Below are 19,409 nucleotides of genomic sequence, written 5' to 3' on the forward strand. Positions count from 1 at the left end.
TGAGAAAGGTAGTTGATAATGAAGAATGGTATTACTAGCCAGCCTCTTCTCCCAGCACCATATTATTTCATGTCACTGCTGCCAGGGGCATTTCATGACACTAAATGGCCATGAATCAGAAACAGAAAAAATTGTAATCTGCATAGAAACGATGCATAAACCGAATCTGAACTAACAACGTAGGATCTTAACCCCCAAAATATATATATATATATATTTTCTGATAAAGGGGTTTGAAAATGCAAACAGACAAAATGGATCAAAAAATTTTCATCCTGTTAAAACCCTATTACTGCCATGGAAACAACTGTACCATGAATGGTATAATAGTAAGGTGTTCCTTTTCAGAAGACAGTAATGATAGTAGAGTTAAATAACAAATAACTAGAGATTGCAATAGAAGCCCATTTTACTGAAGCTGCTAAAAGGCTTAGGAGCTTTTTTTAAAACACTGGGGGAACTGGTTGAACCAGTGAGGCTAGCCGAATAGAATTATAATAGAGACGCTATAAAATGGCATAGACCAAAAACTTCAGAGGTAGCTGTAAAACTTTTTCCTTTAGAGGGATGCATTCTCACAAATCTGGTTGTATGAACAGAAAATTTCTTTGTTCGTTTCAATCCAAATGCAGATGCTCTGAAGAAAATGGCATGAAGTATTAGAAACAGTCAGCTGCTTAGACCCTTAAAGGGCTTCCCTTGTGGCTCAGCTGGTAAAGAATCCACCTGCAATGTGGGAGACCTGGGTTCGATCCCTGAGTTGGGAAGATCCCCTGGAGAAGGGAAAGGTTACCCACTCCTATATACTGGCCTGGAAATGGACTGTATGGTCCATGGGGTCGAAAAGAATCAGACACGACTCAGTGACTTTCACTTCACTAGACCCTTCAGGAAGTGTTTGGGGATGAGAGGGGAAGACACAAACACAAATGCCAAAACTGGACAGTGGCACAAACTGTAAAAGCAAACGAGGCAACTCATGTGACCTGTGGAATCATGGTTTGCCTTCTCATAGTTTCTTTAATTAAAATAACATTTACTCAAAGCCACAAAGTAAGGGAAGTTTAATATTTATTTTTACAATTTCAGTATTCCTATTATTTTCTAACTCAAGTTTCTCCCAGTGGGGAGGAATACAAGGAGGCTCTCAAAAACTAATGATTGCTTAAACTACTCTGTGTAAATTCAAACCTTGTCATTTTAGAGCAATGAAACACTCTTAGGTCAGTGGTTCTGAATCCTTGCTGCAAAGTACAATCACCAGGAGAGCCACACAAAAAACACTGATGCATTTGATCCCCGCTAAGCAGATGAAGTAAAATCTCTAGGTGTGGCCAAGGCATCAGTATTTTTTAAGGGCTCTCAAGGTGAATCTCCGAATCATTCTGCTTTTAGGTTTAAAATCATGTCATGTTATCAGTTCAGTCGCTCAGTCGTGTCCAACTCTTTGCAACCCCATGAATTGCAGCACGCCAGGCCTCCCAGTCCATCACCAACTCCCGGAGTTCACTCAGACTCACGTCCATCGAGTCAGTGATCCTATCCAGCCATCTCATCCTCTGTTGTCCCCTTCTTCTCCTGCCCCCAATCCCTCCCAGCATCAGAGTCTTTTCCAATGAGTCAACTCTTCGCATGAGGTGGCCAAAGTACTGGAGTTTCAGCTTCAGCATCATTCCTTCCAAAGGGCACCCAGGGCTGATCTCCTTCAGAATGGACTGGGTGGATCTCCTTGCAGTCCAAGGGACTCTCAAGAGTCTTCTCCAACACCACAGTTCCAAAGCATCAATTCTTTGGCTCTCAGCCTTCTTCACAGTCCGACTCTCACATCTATACATGACCACAGGAAAAACCATAGCCTTGACTAGACGAACCTTTGTTGGCAAAGTAATGTCTCTGCTTTTCAATATGCTATCTAGGTTGGTCATAACTTTCCTTCCAAGGAGAAAGCATCTTTTAATTTCATGGCTGCAGTCACCATCTGCAGGGATTTTGGAACCCCCAAAAATAAAGTCTGACACTGTTTCCACTGTTTCCCCATCTATTTCTCATGAAGTGATGGGACCAGATGCCATGATCTTCGTTTTCTGAATGTTGAGCTTTAAGCCAACTTTTTCACTCTCCACTTTCACTTTCATCAAGAGGCTTTTTAGTTCTTCACTTTCTGCCATAAGGGTGGTGTCATCTGCATATCTGAGGTTATTGATATTTCTCCTGGCAATCTTGATTCCAGCTTGTGTTTCTTCCAGCCCAGCGTTTCTCATGATGTACTCTGCATATAAGTTAAATAAGCAGGGTGACATAATTAATAACATTTATTTTTTTCTAAATCCAAAAGTGGTAGCTGCATAATGCAGAGTATTAGGAAAAGTATGGAAAGTACAATTTTAAAAAATGATATGAAATCCCACTATTCCTTTATATGTTTACAATGTCTATTTTCTTTGAATATGCCATATATGAAATAATAATATGCAAAAAACTAAAAGTTACCATTAGAAGTAATCTAGTATAAGTCAATCACTTACTTTATACATGAAGAAATGAAGGCCAACGGACTTCCTTCCTCTCAGGAGTTCATTTGGAGTCAGGATTAGAATATAGGTTTCCCTTTACTTTTCTTGCAAAACACATTTTTGTGCAAAAACTTCGATCCACACAAGTTTCATTCCAATCTGAAACTCTATTTACATAAAGAATCTATTATTTTTCATGATATTCTAACAATTTAAGAATATCAGTCAGATTGTTAAAAGAGTGACTTCGCCTTTCTCTTGAATTCGAGCACATAGGTAGCCCCCTGTGTTCTACAGAACACTGATTCCATTGGAAACTAACACATGTAATGAAAAAAAAGACAGATTTCTCGTTCAGGCAGATTGGAAAACAAAATGAAAAGGAGTTTCTTTACTGCATCACTTCTTGTGGTTTTAGTGTTATACTAATAGCACTGAGAATCTGTGGGATGTATGTGCAGAATACAATATCGAATTTATTTGACCTTGGAACCTTTTCTGAGTTCAATCTCAATAGCTTCATGTTCTTTGGAACACATTTCAGCAAATAACACTGTGAGATTCCTAGAATAAAGGAATAAATAAATCTGTAGTACCTTATTAGGGGCTTCCCAAGTGGTTCAGTGGTAAATAATCCACCTTCCAGGGCAGCAGATGCAGGTTTGATTCCTGGATCAAGAAAATCCCCTGGAGGAAGAAATGGCAACCCACTCCAGTATTCTTGACTGGAAAAATCCCATGGACAGAGGAGCCTGGTGGGCTACAGTCCATGAGGTCACAAAGAGTTGAATAAGACTTAGCCACTAAGCATGAACATGAGCACTCTAAAAAATTTTATACCAAGCAGAGGAGTACTTTAAAAGGGAAGGAGTATATGACTTGAAGGACAATGGCAGCAATATTGGTTATAAAAGGGGAAAAAAAACAGTAAACAAATACCTGGTAATAGGTTTAATTATGATATGCTGCTGCTAAGTCACTTCAGTCGTGTCCGACTCTGTGCGACCCTATAGACTGCAGCCCACCAGGCTCCCCAGTCCCTGGGATTCTCCAGGCAAGAACACTGGAGTGGGTTGCCATTCCCTTCTCCAATGCATGAAAGTGAAAAAGTGAAAGTGAAGTCGCTCAGTTGTGTCCCACTCTTCGAGACCCCATGGACTGCAGCCTACCAGGCTCCTCCATCCATGGGATTTTCCAGGCAAGAGTACTGGAGTGGGGTGCCATTGCCTTCTCCCTAATTATGATATAGGCATATAATTAAATATAAAACCCAATCACTAGGAAGAATGTTGGAGATTAGTGATGTTAAAAAAACAGGATTTCCCTGCTGGTCCAGTGGTTAGGAGTCAAACTGCTAGTTGGGGTAGGGGGGACACAGATTCCATCCCTGATTAGGGAAGATCTCACATGCCAAGGAGCAACGAGGCCCCTGCACAACTACTGAGCATATTCCCAGCAGCTACTGAAGACAGCTGGGCCCTAGAGTTCCTCCTGCACAAGAGAAGCCACTGCAGTGAGAAGCCAGAGCACTATCCCTGTTCCTCATAACAGAAAGCCCACATGCAGCAACAAAGACCCAGCACAGGCAAAAATAAAATTTAAAATAAAATAAAAAACATGGAATGCATTTGTGGCAAGCACTCCGTTTAAACTCAGAACAAGCCTTGAAAGCAGGTACGCATGAAAAGGTTTGAAAACAAAGAATCTGACTTGCCCCAAAGTCACACAGTTAAGTAGGGAAGCCATGACTCAAAGGGAAACTGAATCCCGAGCCCAAGAGTCTTAAAACACCCACAGGCCTCCCAGGTTTTGTGCAGGGCAGGGATAGAACTATCTACGACGCATTGTTACTGTGAGAATTAAAGAATATAATAAACACAAAGCTCCTGGAATACGGTGGACATTCAACACTCAGAAGCCACTAAATAACTCGCTCAAAGTCACACAATGTGTGGCTTCACCACGCATATAAACAGTTTATATGGATACAAACAGAGATTTGAACTTGTGTTCCCAAGAAGGCGTAAAAGTTGCAGAAGCCCTTGCCTTCAATGCTTCCCTGGTAGCTCAGCTAGTAAAGTATCTGCCTGCGATGCAAGAGACCCCGGTTTGATTCCTGGGTCGGGAAGATCCGCTGGAGAACGGCTAGGCTACCCACCCCACTATTCTTGGGCTTCCCTGGTTACTCAGCTGGTAAAGAATCCGCCCACAATGCGGGAGACCTGAGTTCCATCCCTGGGTTGGGAAGATTCCCTGGAGAAAGTAAAGGCTACCAAGTCCAGTATTCTGGCCTGGAGAATTCAATAGGTCGCAAAGGGTTGGACACGACTGAGCGACTTTCACTTCACTTTCTTAGCTTCAACCTCTAACGCAGAGTCAGTATAGACTTTCCTCTGTCCCATAAACTGCACCTCAGAGGTCAAGGAACACCCAACACCTAAAAGTTCTCTTCGGAGAGAAAAGAAAGCGCAACAGTCCCTTTCGCACCAAGCTCAAGCACAAATTGGCCACGGGACAATTTCCGGGGCGGAAGTGACGTCTATAGTTGCGCGCCGGAAATGGACTTACAGAGCGAGCCCAAGAAGTCGCCGAGGTCTTTGGGCTTGGGATCCGGCTACGCTTTGGTCCAGAGCTTTGCCGCATTGGTAGGCGGCTGTCGCCATGACTGCCCAAGGGAGCCTGGTGGCTAACCGAGGCCGGCGCTTCAAGTGGGCGATTGAGCTGAGCGGACCTGGAGGAGGCAGCAGGTGAAGTGCTGGGCAAAGCTCGATATCAGAGCTTTCACTGTAGAACTACCCCAAAGGAATAGGACCTGAGCCCTCAGGTACAACTCTCTTAAAAAGACGACTTCTGGGGAGCTGATGGCTTCTCTGCCGTGGAGATTTCTGTGTCCAAAGGATGCTTATTTCATCCTTCCCCGTAGGCCAGGATCTGACGAAACCACGGGAGGGCTTGGTCCAATATAGGTAGATGCATCTGAGGATCTTTATTCCTATGATGAGAACAGGAAATGCGGGATATGAAGTGTGGGAGGCTACAGCCTTAGTTTTTTTTGGTTTGGTCTGTAGGGGCCGAAGTGACCGGGGCGGTGGCCAGGGAGACTCGCTGTACCCAGTTGGTTACTTGGACAAGCAAGTGCCTGATACCAGCGTTCAAGAGACAGATCGGATCCTAGTGGAGAAGGTACAGAGGTATAGATGTAACCATAGTCCTTGAGCCAGTTCTGAGCTACACACCTACCTCTTCTTCCAGGCAGCACATGGATATCTTACTGAAGATGGCCCTTATCCCGAATAGTTGGTAGCTAAACTGCTTAAGTGTTACATTAGTTGACCGTATCAGCTCCAAAAGTGCTAATTGGGAAAATAAAAGATGGTTGAACATAAGGTATAATAAAAGTAGGTTGAAAATTATATATAGGGGCAGCGCATTCCAGTTGAAGTCCCTTTTCTACTCTGGTACCCTTATACCACTCATCCAATCTGTCAGAGTAGTCTGTTGGTTCAAATAGATTGAAAATCTTATTTCTTATTGCTTTAATCGATCATCCTGGTCTAAGTCATTCCATCTCCTACCACTTTGCCTTTTGTTCACTCCTGTCCCCAGAATGACCTCCTTGGTGCTTCTTAAATATGCCAGGCAACCTATTTCAGGCTTTTTGTACTTGTTCTTCCCTTTTCCCCCAGATTCCTTTATGATTTGCTGTCTCATCTCCTTTATGTTTCTCAGATGTTACTTTTGTGGTGAAGTCTACCCTCATGCCACTCCCTGTCTTATTTTCTTATATTTCTCCATATCATTCATATATTTTATTATCTCTTTTTTTCCATTGTTGTAAGCTCTATGAGAGCAAGATGTTTGTCTCCCAAGTGCCTGCAACAGTGCCTGGCACTTTTTTCCCTCTCAGCCTTAATACTGCTTTTCAAAAAACCCCTTTGGCTTTCTTGATGTTGAGCAAATTAGTTTCTGCTCTCATTTTGATTTCCTTCCTTTCCATTTCCTTGGGTCTCTAATTTTTTATTCTTCGATTTCTTGAAACGCTTAGATACTACTTTTAGTCTTCTAATATGTATTTAAAGGTGTAAATTTCTCAAAGCTCTGGGTCTTACAGTTTTGATATATGGTATTTTTGTTATCAGTTAATACTTCTTTTTCCATTGACATTTCTGCTTTGATTAGTGGATCATTTAGAGCACATTTGTTCATTCTAAGACATAGGAAAAAATTTCTAGTTATCTTTTTGTTACTGATTTCTAGCTCAATTACATTATAACCAAATAATATGCTTTGTATGATTTGAGAGTTATTGACATGTTCTCCATGGCTCAGTTGTCAGTTTTTGTAGATGTCCCATCTGTGTTTGAAAAGAATGTAAATTCTGTATGTTAGGTGGTGTTGTATGTCAGTTGGGTTAATAATGTCATTCACATCTTACATATCTTGATTTGTCTGTTCTATTAGTAAATGTGGTGTGCTGATATACCATTATGTGGATTTTATCTAGTTCTTCAGTTGTAGATGGGACAATGATAGGTGAAGTATAAGAACAAAAGTAGGGAAGTCTCTTCTTTACCTAAAGTCATGGGGGAAAAATGGTATCTGGAAAACCCATAGGGAAACACACAAAATAGTGAAGAAGCCTTATTTTAGTAGATGAGCAAGGTTCCTGTGGCAAAGTTGAGAGAATGGCAGAGGTGGTGGAACTGAGGAGTTAGCTGAGAAGCACAGAACTGGGAATTGTGTTCATTTGACTTTAACGTCAGTGATATGATAAATGTGGAACTAAGGATAGTAATCAGTGGTTAAAACTGTGTTTGTTTTAGCGCTGCTGGGACATTGCCTTGGGTCCCCTGAAACAGATTCCTATGAACCTCTTCATCATGTACATGGCAGGCAATACTATCTCCATCTTCCCTACTATGATGGTGTGTATGATGGCTTGGCGACCCATTCAGGCACTTATGGCCATTTCAGCCAGTAAGTATTTTTTTTTGCCAGTAAATATTCTTGAAATAATAATCCACCCTAACTAAGCTTTAAGAATCACAGGCAAACTCTTTGGCAAAACCCACTGTAAATCTTTGGCACAGCTTGCTCTTGGCTAGTTGCAGTGCAGGGTGGTGATGGCAGTGGTGGTGGCATGAGGGGAAAATGGTGCTTGTGGGTTTTTGTTCACCTTTAATGGTTCTATTGCTATCTTAGTATGGGGCTGTTTGTATTATTTATATTAATATATGGCCTGATTCATACTGAAGAAAAAGTTGTTTTGGTTTTTGACACTTTCTGTTACCCCAACAGCTTTCAAGATGCTAGAAAGTTCAAGCCAGAAGTTTCTTCAGGGTTTGGTGTATCTCATTGGGAACCTTATGGGTTTGGCATTGGCTGTTTATAAGTGCCAGTCAATGGGACTGTTGCCTACACATGCATCAGACTGGTTAGCCTTCATTGAACCCCCTGAGGTAAGGCAAAAGGAAAGTTAAATTTGGAGCAGCTCTAATGTACAGTAAATAGCTGACCCATTTGATGGTGGGGGATCACAGTTGGTATTAGAGCTCATTTCTTAAATAAGATCCATTAGGAATTTGAGAGTTGTTATTCTTAAAAGATAAAGTAAAATAGAGCTTGTGATTAAAGTAGTAAGTACTCAATTTAGGAAGTTATTTCAACACTCACCATTAACCTATTTTTCGTTTCTCAGAGGATGGAGTTCAGTGGAGGAGGACTGCTTTTGTGAACTTAAGAAAGAAGCACCTGGTACCTATATATCTGGATTGTTTATGCCCAGTGGCTCCTTCTCAGCTTATTAACCCTTAACATTATCTCCTGCTGAAAAAAACCAAAAGCTCTTTTTTCCATGGTGAAAGACAATGTATGTATCACTACAAACACACAAAAACTATACCACAACTCTTGACTGAAAATAAGGTAGAAAACTTTATTTATGTTTCCAGTATAGAGCAAAACAACAAATAAAACCATGACTATGTAAACAAAAGAATGGTTGTTGTTAAATCAAGAACCACAGCAGCATCTCCTTTTAATAAATTAAATGGTTGAGAACAATACTAAAAAAAAAGTTGCACAAGTTTTTCTTAAATCTATTCTTCTTAATATTTCACTTCTATTTAACACAAGCTGGGACATAAAAATTCCGTTGGAGATACTTGTGGAAGATGTGAATTCAGATCATACATGATGAAAAGAAAAATAAATCAGACCAAAAAAGCGCATAAAATGCTTACAGTGTAATAACTACTTTAATATCCACAAAAATGGATTTTTAACACATTTGGGGGAGTAAGGATTGGCAGGATTGCTGGGGCAACAGGAATCGGAGGCAATGGAAGATATAAAGTGGTGATCTTCCCTCCGGAGAGGAACTGGGAACCTGTCAAACAGATGCTGCGATTCAAACTTCAGTTTTAAGATAGCTATGCAACACAGAGGGCCAGCAATTAGAAAATGAATATTGTCATAACCTGCCCTGGTAAAGTCACAGCTAAGACTTAAAAGCTGGATCTCATTCAAAAAGCAGGAAGATGTCTTTCCTTTTTCTTTCTGCTTAAAACACATAGCCCCCTCCCCTAAGATGCATTCTCTTGTCAAGTTTTCAGTATTGCTTTATTTGCAGTGATTAAGAGACAAGACGCTTTGCAGACAACATAAGTGACATGTAGACATGAAATGCTCTAGACAGAGATGAGTTTAAATCTGGCCCAAGAACCGCTTCCCCATGTAACAGTGATTGTTTTAGGGGCGCAGTAGGGGCTATATTAGCAGCCACTAATTCCATTATCCCTTTAAAGGATTCTTACAGAGCTCCAGCCACAAAAGGCTCTTCTAAAAACTAACCTTATTTTCTGCCCACGTTTTTTCTATATGGAAAAGAATACATATACATGTATCACTTTGGCCAGAGGGTGTAAATATAAAGGAATTCCTGGGCAAGCTGACTTTAGAGCATGGGTCATTAATAGCTTGGGTCCTCGGGGGCTTGTTCTGCTACTGCCGGACTCAACTTAGCAATGGAGTGTTGCAATGGAAGTTGTAAACAATGCTTCTACCCTCTGCAGGAAGCAGCAGGAAAAAAAAAAACAAAACTTACAACATGCTACCTGACTAAGCTTGGAGATTTAAAGAAGAGGAAAGGAAATAAATTAAAATAACTCAAATTTCTTAAGTCATATTGAAGGGTTTTTCTCCTCTGTCCATAAGGGTAAGAATAGTCTGCAGACTATGGAGCAAAGCAGCTTGCTCCATATCCTACTGGTAATCAAAGACTGGCACTATTTATCATTCATAAAATGAATTTCAAAAGCAGCCATGAATACAGGCAAGATAGTTTCTTGAAATACCCTATCTATCCTGTAAAATAAATGAAGACTTCACATAAAATTACCACTCAGCCACACAGGGTAGCTTACCTATGCTTCAAAGTCAGATGTTTTGTGATCATTAAGTTAGCAAATTAGTGAAGTTTGCACAAGTATTTTCTTGACACATTTTGAGTTTTCTGAAAACAAAACAAATAGCAAAATTGGATAATTTTTTAGTTCAGATCCAAGTTTCTGCAGTCAGAATAAGGAATTGAAAAAAAAAAAAAAAAAAAAGCTCATACTTTGAGCACTGAGGCACATGCCTCAGGTCTTCACTATGGCTTTGGGAGTAAGTCCACAGGTTTCTTAAAGAAGTTTCTTGAATCAGGCCATTGCCAGTTACACCACTTCAGTGAAGCAGGTAAGAAGAATAGCAGCAGCTCAGTAACTTTGGCACTATGGACGGAGTATGGCTCTAAACTTCAAATTCCACTGCTGGATTCCCCCTTTGAAGGACAGTCCAAAGGTTTAGGGAAGGATTTTTGCCAGTCTTCCTAGCGTTTGTTACTATGATTTTTGATCTGTGCCTATAATCCAGAGGACATAAAAGGGAGAAGGAAAGGAGAATCTGTTGGTCAATATGCATTATCATCTATATTTCCTGGATAACAGCTTATGTATTTTGCCCATATCACATAGGTAACTACAGACTGTATTTATCCAGATCTTGATAGATACCTTTTGGAGTTCCCTTTGTTTGTCCATTTGAAAAGAACCTGAAAGAATTTTTACTCAGCCTTCTAAAGAACAATTTCCATGGTAACAATGCCTGTATTACAATCCTAACCACAGAATGGGTTTTGAAAAACAGCCGAAATATATAATATAGTATGTGTACCTAAACATATTTTGGGGGAATGTTGTTTCGGAGGAAGTAGAGGCTGCAGTTTCATGTTTCAGTTTTTACATATTAGTACCCTAATATAAAATTAAGAGTCCCAGAGAGCAGTGGATGCACTGATGAAAATTTTCATCTTGGCCTGCCACAGTTACCTACACAAAGATGTAAGACCCCCATGTACTTGGCCATGAATTCCTTAGTATGATGAGGCTGTCTCTGGCTGTTACCCCTATGGTGTCATCTTGAATCATGACTTCTAAGACTCATCTTTAATTTTAGATGTGTACTTGTGTATTTGCCTTTTGACTTCAGTTGACTTTCTAGCATCTCTTTTACCAATTTATTTTATTGGTTTAGTTTGTTCATCCTAAATTGCCTTTATCTGGAACAGGCATGGCTTGCAGGCCTTGAGCAGTGTTCTGATGTTGAGGGAAGATCTACTTCTTTAAGGACAGCAGGTCATATGGTAGCGAAGAACAGATCGGTTTGTAGTTTCTTGCACAAGGACTTGAGGCTCAGCTCATTAAGAGTTCAGTGTGATGTATACAGAATGCAGGTCTCTAGTTGATGGGAGTGGTAATGAAGAGCTGGCACTTCCATGGAGGATAGAATCCTTTTCAGAAGGTGAGGCCAAGCAGAGCCATTCAGGAGTAGATTATGAATAAATGGTGATCACTTCACTGCCACCACCTCGGACAAGAAGGACTCGCTCTAGTCCTTCAGTGAGTACTTCCAGGAACTCCATGTCTTCAGAAATTGTCAAGGAGACAACTAAGTAGGAAAAGAGCATTCTTACAACCTGGCATCATGATAATCTGAGTTTATCTGACTACAAAGCTGAAAAATCAACAGGCTTAATTATTATATAGTCAGAACTGGAGAAGTCTGAACTCTGGATTCAATTCAGTTCTGTGAAGTAATCTGGGGATCTAGTCTCTTGGCATAAATAATATTAATGCAAAACTATTTCCCACTGGTTAGATTTTTCTAACTTATTTTAAAATGGGGGAAACCCACAAGTAATGTGTTACCAGTACACAGTAAATAAGCCAAAAAGTAGAAAAAGCCACAACAGGGTAGACTGTAAGATTCCAAGAGAGAATCCAAGTAATTTCCAAGTGCAGCTCCTAGAGTTACATTTTTTCCCTGCCACTTCTTTTTTCTGTTTCACTGAAATACAGATGATTTACTCTTTGTTTGCTTTTAACCTCTTTTCCTTAATGGTACTTGTAGAAATGGACCAGTCTTTGCTATTTCAGTGCTGAAGGGGCCCATAAAAACAGTCCTGGAATTAGAGTATGAGGACGAACCCTTGTCTTTTCCCCTCAGTTAGAGGAAGTTCCCCTTTAACTTCCTCCAAGAGAGACTTTGTGAAGTGGGAAGAGCCTGGAAAGGGGAAAGGATATGGTGTTCCATCTCTAGGATGATCAGAAATGGTTCTATATACTGAACATTAAAAGTCATTGTGCAGATATACCACCTAAAAAATTTGTTTAGGGTTTTGAGAGAATATTACATCCAACTCCCCCAAAGAAGCATAGTATCACTACTTAGTAAGGATCCTTGCCTGAGACTTTTAACAGTCTTCCCTTCTCAAGAGGGGAAGTCATAGACAGTGACCTTTATAGTTACTCAGTGTCTCATCTAAAACACATTTTAGATTTTCCCTACCAGCAATTCTGTCAGAAAGGATACAGTTTTCGTCACCCTCAGGGTTTCGGGGTGGCCCTGGCATATTCAACAAAACCAGCTTTGCTTCATGGGACTTGTTAACTATAACCTCATTGAGCTTCACTGCTGTATGCATCCGCCTCACATTGGACTGGTCCCTGGAAGGGGAGGGCGAGGGGTTAGAAACAGAAGTGGGTTATGGCAAAGAGAAAACTAAGGCATATGGTCAACTCTAAAAAACTTGAGATATTAGAGGTTTTTTGCTGAGAGTATGAGTAATATAATGAACAAATGATTGCCTTAAAATATTGATATCATGGGTTTTCTCATTCTGTGTGTGCTTGTTTTATACCAGGAACACAGTATGGGCAGGAAGAAAGATGGTTTGTGTACAGTATTAATTGGTGGCTGGTATGCATAGGCCAACAACAGAAAGATGGCTGGATCTGGGTGAAATGAAGACTAGATTCCATCCTGTGTACCCAGGCAAAGTCGCATCTGTGGCACTAACGGGGATACTACGTTAGGTTTGAGTTGGAAACTTACGGACGCATGTTAAGCAGGTCCTGGAACCCTTCCATTGACTTGGCCTTTTGTCCCCGAGACGCCATATACTTGTCTTTCGTCCACGTCATGTGCACCTTCTCCTGATAAGTCTCTGTCTCGTCATCCTCGTCAGAGCCAATGCTGGTCAGTCGTAGCATTGAGTTCCGATCTTTCACCAGCTGTGCCTGGGGGAGGCCCAACACAACTATGATACTATACCTGTTTTCTCTCATGCATCATCTTTAATTATTTTAAAATGTGGCTACTGTAGAGTAACTAATAAAGCAAGTAAGGAAGAATCTGTCATGCTGTGAGAATACCATCATCCCTCTCAGTGAAAGACCTCCCAGGCCAGGATGAGGCCGACGTGGCAGCCTCACCTCTCGGTCTCGCTCCGTCTTGGACAGGCGCATGTGCCGCAGCATCTGTGACCTCTGCTCCATCATCAGGGTGCGCTCGTAAGTGTATGCGGATATGTCACTGTCATGCTGCCATACAGACCACACAGATAAGCACAATAAGCTTCAAGGAATGAGCAATAAGCACAAAGGAACAAGAAACACATACTTTCACTTCCACTCACTAAACAAGAGCAACTAGCACAGTATCAACCTAGGTTTCAGTTTTTGTTCAGTCACTGAGCTACATAAAACAATGCTGTGGCCTGTAGATCAAATCCAGAGCTCTGAATCTTTCCCACAATCTAACCATTACATATGTATTTCCTTGAAACACAAAACACAAAATCCTGTTATTTTAATACTGCCAAGTTATTAAAAAAAAAAAACCTATGTGTGACTTTAGCTTGAATATATGAATAGAAACTTAATGAAACTGTATTAAGACAAGAATCTGGCAGAAATAGAAGGACTATAATAAACAAGAAAGCAAAACTAAAAATCGCCACCAAATACACACCACATATGCACTATACTTATCTAAATCAATATACTAGAGTCTTGTTGGAACTAAGGGATTAATCCACATTTGCAGCTGAAGAAATTCCCAGACTAGAAGAGATTCTAGAATGACAGGGTGGGACATGGGGGAAGGGTAGCTTCTCTGATCTCAAACTCAGCTTTCTCACCATCTCTACCACTTCCACCTCTGCCTCAATGCGAAGGTGATACAAGAAGGTGGCCAGGTCCTTCTTCATCTGAATACTGTTGTCTTCTAGCTGGGCTACTGTGAAGATCCGTATGCTGCATTTTCGCCACACCTGAGAAAGTACCATATATACATGGGAAATTAAATGCAAGGAAGCAGAAAAAGAGTTACTCAGATGGCATTTTTGCCTAGAACAACCTTGAATAGTATCAAGGTATTTGTTCCTAGCTTCTTACTTGCTATATTATTGTACTTGGGCAAAAGTTTGACTATGAACACATGAAATACAGTTTAAGAGAGTTCTTATTTAATAACAAGAAAAAAACTGGCAAAATGGAAAAGACAGCATGTGATACATTAATAGGGTGCTTTAGTCAGACAGCATACTAATGACACCCTGCAGACTCTACTATTTTTTTTTTCTCTGTGGCAAAAAAAGTTCATTGAGGAAGGAACAGAAAGAACAGAAAAAAACACCTCAAGGGAGAGGTGGGCCAAGTCAATAGACACTGGCTATATTTACTATTTTAAATCTCAGTCTTACCAAAGAATGAGCAAGACAACATACCCCTTAGGTTTCCAGCACTTTGCTCTTTTTTTTTTTAACAGGACATGTTCACTTGTTAATGTTTTTTTCACAAGGGCTGATATGTAGCTTAATAAACTTGCTGAATTTCCCTTGGAGATGGTTAGATATCAACTACAAAGAAAACTATTTCTCATAAGGTTGAATCTGGGATCATGGAAGGCCAAGAACAATCTCCAACATTTCTAAGCCCCAACATTATAGAATTAAAGAAAAAAAACTGTCTAGTGAACCAACCAGGACAGAAGTTGAGGGAGAGAGACTTTTTTTTAAAAAAGGTGTCAAAATACCTTATGCTGTTTCAGTAGGAATGGTAATAGCATGAGCATCCCCCCATCATGTACAATCCACCACACATCAATGTTGCCCTCAGAAAACTGCTCCACATTGCTGGGAAAGAAGGAGATGTTTTTGGCCACCAGCAGGGCCAGATGGGCAGCAGTTGTCACTCGAACTGTGCCTAGAGAAAAAATAGAGACTTGGGATAAGCAGAGATGAATCCTCAGGCTTGCTTTGCTTCCTACCATGTCCGCAAAGAAAGGGTAATGCCCTTTTACAGTCTTTTGTTTACACAGTAGGTTATACCAAATCAAGTAACAAAATTTATTAATAAAAATCTGAATAGCCAACAGAATTAGACTGAGACCTATGATTTACATCACTAGGTGTATTCTGATTACTGTGTTTCTACAGTGGGGTATGTGAATTTGGGAGATTTTGATGCTGAAGAACACTTCCTCCAACTCCTGTTAGAATGTCAATGTGGGAGATCACACCTGGAAATATGACAATTTCAGAGATAATTCCTAACATAAGACTTGGCAAGATAAACAAGTGATGAACGTTATGTGAGGCTGGAGGAGGTGAGTAGAATCAGTTATTACTACTAACAGTTATTTGCGCTCTGTCTGCTCAGTCACTCAGTCATGTCTGACTCTTTTTGACCCCACAGACAGTAGCCCACCAGGACCCTCTGTTCATGGAATTTTCCAGGCAAGAATACTGGAGTAAGTTGCCATTTTTTCCCTCCAGGGGATCTTCCCAACCCAACGATCGAACCTGAGTCTCTTGCATCTCCTGCACTGGCAGGTGGATTCTTTACCACTGTGCCTCCAGGGAAGCCCCTAGGTGCCCTTATAAGGCTATGTTTCAGCAATGACAGAATTTCTACTGTACAAGGCTGGAGAATGGGGTCAGAGTATATCCTCTATTTGGGCCCTCAAGATAGTACAAGAAGTGGTTTGTACCAATAAAAGTCTTCCAAGCTCGAGCATCTTCACTCTGGCGCCAGCCATTTGGCCATCCCATCACCACTGTGTTGTGCTTCATGCCCCCAAGGCCACACGACTGGATGAGGTGGGAAATGCCCTCCCTCAGTTTGGCGGCCACCACCAGCTGTGAGAACCCTTTCACCTTCTCTGCCTCCATTAAATGCTTTATGGTCTGAAAGAGAGAACCAGAACCTCAAAATTAGATTACTTTATCCCGGGTCTTTTAACTTCTTACTTCTTCTCCATATTATATTCCCCTCCTCTTTCCAAACTCTGTATAAGGTCGTATCTTGTACAGAACAATTAAAAAAGTTTAATTTATCCCAATGAAATTTTATTATCCTTTGCCTTTTCACTTTCTGGGTGCTTACTACATACATAGATAGTTGTCTACATGTAGATACTCTACATTTCCCTCCCTTCTGCTTTTCTTTCTAACATACCAAACAAATTGAGAACAGAGATCTTCACAAAGTGAATATTCGGTATTCCTTAATGGCCCAGGGTTAGTGTGAACATAATCTTCCTTCCTCAGTGTCAGTCTTACTCTGACTCCTTTACTAGAAATTCAATATGATGATTCAGTTTCATCATATTGATTCAAATTCAATCAATATGATGATTCAGATTCAGTTTCACTTCAGAATTCTCTCAGGTATGTTTTATTTCCTTGTTTCTCCTATTTCCACATTCTTTTTGATATTTTAATGGTGATTATTAATGACACTTGTATTTCTTTCACTTCACTCTCTTGGTGGAATGGTGAAGGGAATAACGATATGGAAAATGGATATGATTTTCCCAAAGGCACAGATTAAGTCAGGGTGTATCTAGATTAATCAGTGTCTCTTGATTTCCAATACTGTGCTTTTCATTTATTTTTATGATCATTCTGGACTAATGTTTCTTCAGCACTTCTAGTTTTAGTGTTTCAAAGCTAAACATTTCATTTCATTCCAAAATGAAACCCAGTAAATTAAAAAAAAATTTTATTACATTTACTTGTTTGTTTACGCTGCGCTGGTAAATTTTCACTGCGGCACTCAGACTTCTCTAGTTGTGGCATGTGGGTCTAGTTCAATGACCAGGGATTGAAACCTGCCCCTCTGCACTGGAAGCATGGGATATAAGCTACCTGACCACCAGGGAAGTCCTTCAGTAAAAATTTTAAAATGCAATTGAAACTTCCCCAGGGTAGTTCTATCTATTGCTTATAATAAATATTAGAATGGAAACTACTTTCTTCTTCAGAAAGAACTTTAATTCCCATAAGCTAATCAGACTTAGCAAAAGAATCCTGGTTCTGCTACCATGTATTAAGATTAGTAAAGAGGAAGAAAATGTGCTCATTGCTCCTTGGTGTCACAACTAAATTGACAGGAATTATCACCATGGTTCAAGGGATGATTTATTTATGTGATTTTTCTCAGGGCCGAGTCAATGTCTGGAGTCTATTTGGAAATAGTGCTTAGCCTTGATAATCTTATAGTTTAGAAAGTTTTTGAATGGGAAGAATAAATTATTATCTTCTGGTTCACCTTATTATTTGGAGAATATGACCATACAAGTCAGCACAAGAAGGACACCTCCTAGGTTGCTCAGCAAAGGGATCAACTTAGAAATCTGAGGTCTTATGATTCAGCTGAATGAAACCATAAGCTAAATTAAATTCTACTAGGTCATTAAGCCTTGACTGTTACCTGCTCAGCAGCTAACGCTTCACCATAGTTCTCCAGGAAGTTCCCGACGATGACAGAGCCCACAATTGTGAGACCCTTTCCTGCCTTAAGCTGTGAAGCAAAGGTGAGGAGACGAGGATGCTTGACGTGTAGGTCTTCATCTAGTTTCAGCAATACAAGCAACTGAGGCCTGCAAAGAGGTTGGCAGGGGGATGGTAAGATGAGAAAACACTTTGGATCTGAGGAAAGAATGACAATCCTACCCTTTAATTTAGGAGATCTGAATAAAACATATAATTTGACAGAAGTAAGAGATTAGAGAAAATGATGAGGCTATATAGTCATTCTGAATTTTCCCAGTATTATTTCAAGTTGATCAGTCGTGAAGGAAGAATTAAAAGGGTAGAAGTCTAGATCATATATAACTAAAAGGTCACAGAGATCAAGGATTTAGAATCAGTCAAAACAGGTTCATTACACGAATTCCTTGGGTCACACAATTTCCTTATGCTGTAATCAATGAAGTACACAATTCTGTGTGCCAATTCTGTTGATTTTTTTTTACCTCCAGTTTTTAGTGTGTGGTGGTCCTTCCTCCAGCCTAAGCAAAGCAAATCGGGCTGCACTGAGGGACAGCCCGCGGATACCATCACCCCATTCTTTCTCAGCTCTGAGAGAAAGGGGCGAAAACAGCAGAGACAGATTTAAAATCTAGCAAGTACAATTTCAAAAACTAAAGTTTACTTTATTTAAAAGTAACATACACACAAAGTAGATTAAAACTTGTATTAGCTATTTATATGATGCTCACTAACACAATGAACCCACTGTATGCAGATCAACACTATGCTCCATCAACACACTGAACTGTACAACAGTTCAGAATAAAGGCTGAGAGGGTCACTCACTTGTCCTGCGATGTAACTGCTGAAAAGCAAGAATGCTAAATAGCAATTTGGATTAGGAAATTACTACAGATCCAAAGTTCAAATTATTTCAAAAATAATGCACAGGAAGCAAAACTCAACATAATCTAAATCAGAGTGTTATTTATTCCTAATTTGGGCAAGCTGTTAATGAAGTTGTTACAAAGTTATTCAGGACTGATTTATTTTTCATCTCAGACACAATTCCTTGCCTGAAGAGATAAGCAAGAATATTTATATTTATTTAATACTAATCATTATTGGAAAAGACTCTGATGCTGGGAGGGACTGGGGGCAGGAGAAGGGGATGATAGAGGATGAGATGGCTGGATGGCATCATCAACTCGATGGACATGAATTTGGGTAAACTCCAGGAGTTGGTGATGGACACGGAGGCCTGGCATGCTGCGATTCATGGGGTCGCAAAGAGTCGGACACGACTGAGTGACTGAACTGAACTGAATCATTATTATTTCAGTACCTCCTTTTATTTTTTCATTGATCCATATTTTCTCAATAGTTTCTCCTTATGATCAAAATTTAGGTACAGATGAATGAAGTTATCTGGATCCCTAATGTAATTTCACTGGTATGGCTCTAACCAAACTAGCCAGTTTCCATAGTTTTAGCATCAATGAAGACTGTATCGAGACTCACCCTTGGTACTCGATGTATTTGTAGATCATACCAGCTATTACCATAGCTACGATGGCATAATACCAGGAAGAAATGAACATCAGAGCCAGACAGATACTCATTCCCATGAAAGAGAGTGCCCTAGAAAATTAAAGACAAAAACAAATAAAAAATGTTTTTTCTAAGCAGCTATAAGAGAAGCCTGTGATAAAGGTGCTTCTTAAACTGGTGAAAAATTATTTTTTAAAACTCCAATA

The 19,409-nt window shown here is 40.1% G+C and overlaps 2 protein-coding genes and 2 long non-coding RNA genes across 11 annotated transcripts in view; 2 read left to right on the forward strand and 2 right to left on the reverse strand.

Annotated features, from left to right (window-relative positions):
- Positions 1-1,054: 1,054 nt before the first annotated feature.
- Positions 1,055-4,619, reverse strand: LOC147364837 (uncharacterized). Its single transcript, XR_015135051.1, has 4 exons — positions 3,453-4,619; positions 3,110-3,200; positions 2,526-2,680; positions 1,055-2,269 (listed from the first exon to the last, which is right to left on the reverse strand). It is a non-coding gene; the product is annotated as an uncharacterized LOC147364837 (long non-coding RNA).
- A 460-nt stretch (positions 4,620-5,079) lies between these two features.
- On the forward strand, positions 5,080-8,589 carry EMC4 (ER membrane protein complex subunit 4). Of its 3 annotated transcripts, none has more exons than XM_086322087.1 (5): positions 5,080-5,337; positions 5,582-5,696; positions 7,337-7,490; positions 7,812-7,972; positions 8,212-8,589. In XM_086322087.1, the coding sequence occupies exons 3-5, from the start codon at positions 7,379-7,381 to the stop codon at positions 8,245-8,247; spliced, it is 309 nt and encodes a 102-aa protein (XP_086178213.1). In that variant the 5' UTR covers positions 5,080-5,337; positions 5,582-5,696; positions 7,337-7,378; the 3' UTR covers positions 8,248-8,589. The 3 variants fall into 3 exon arrangements, with proteins under 3 accessions (XP_086178213.1, XP_086178212.1, XP_086178214.1); XM_086322086.1 differs by having other exon boundaries at positions 5,080-5,260; XM_086322088.1 differs by lacking the exon at positions 5,582-5,696.
- The window catches only part of SLC12A6 (solute carrier family 12 member 6), an 84,893-nt gene continuing 73,907 nt past the window's right edge, over positions 8,424-19,409 (reverse strand). For all 6 annotated transcript variants that reach the window (XM_086322080.1, XM_086322081.1, XM_086322085.1 and 3 more), the window contains 10 exons: positions 19,174-19,293; positions 18,156-18,260; positions 17,612-17,780; positions 15,888-16,083; positions 14,931-15,100; positions 14,035-14,166; positions 13,328-13,435; positions 12,948-13,132; positions 12,426-12,559; positions 8,424-11,477 (listed from right to left, as the gene is read on the reverse strand). In XM_086322080.1, the coding sequence (XP_086178206.1) occupies positions 11,386-11,477; positions 12,426-12,559; positions 12,948-13,132; positions 13,328-13,435; positions 14,035-14,166; positions 14,931-15,100; positions 15,888-16,083; positions 17,612-17,780; positions 18,156-18,260; positions 19,174-19,293 (1,411 nt within the window). In that variant the 3' untranslated portion in view covers positions 8,424-11,385. The remainder of the gene's footprint in view (positions 11,478-12,425; positions 12,560-12,947; positions 13,133-13,327; positions 13,436-14,034; positions 14,167-14,930; positions 15,101-15,887; positions 16,084-17,611; positions 17,781-18,155; positions 18,261-19,173; positions 19,294-19,409) is intronic.
- LOC147364840 (uncharacterized) lies at positions 15,095-16,243 on the forward strand. The gene is made up of 2 exons (XR_015135053.1): positions 15,095-15,503; positions 15,593-16,243. It is a non-coding gene; the product is annotated as an uncharacterized LOC147364840 (long non-coding RNA).

The sequence above is a fragment of the Bos grunniens genome, chromosome 10 (assembly GCF_055505025.1).
Source record: "Bos grunniens cultivar Pamir isolate PY7600 chromosome 10, Bosgru_T2T1.0, whole genome shotgun sequence".
NCBI classification, from domain to species: Eukaryota; Metazoa; Chordata; class Mammalia; order Artiodactyla; family Bovidae; genus Bos; species Bos grunniens.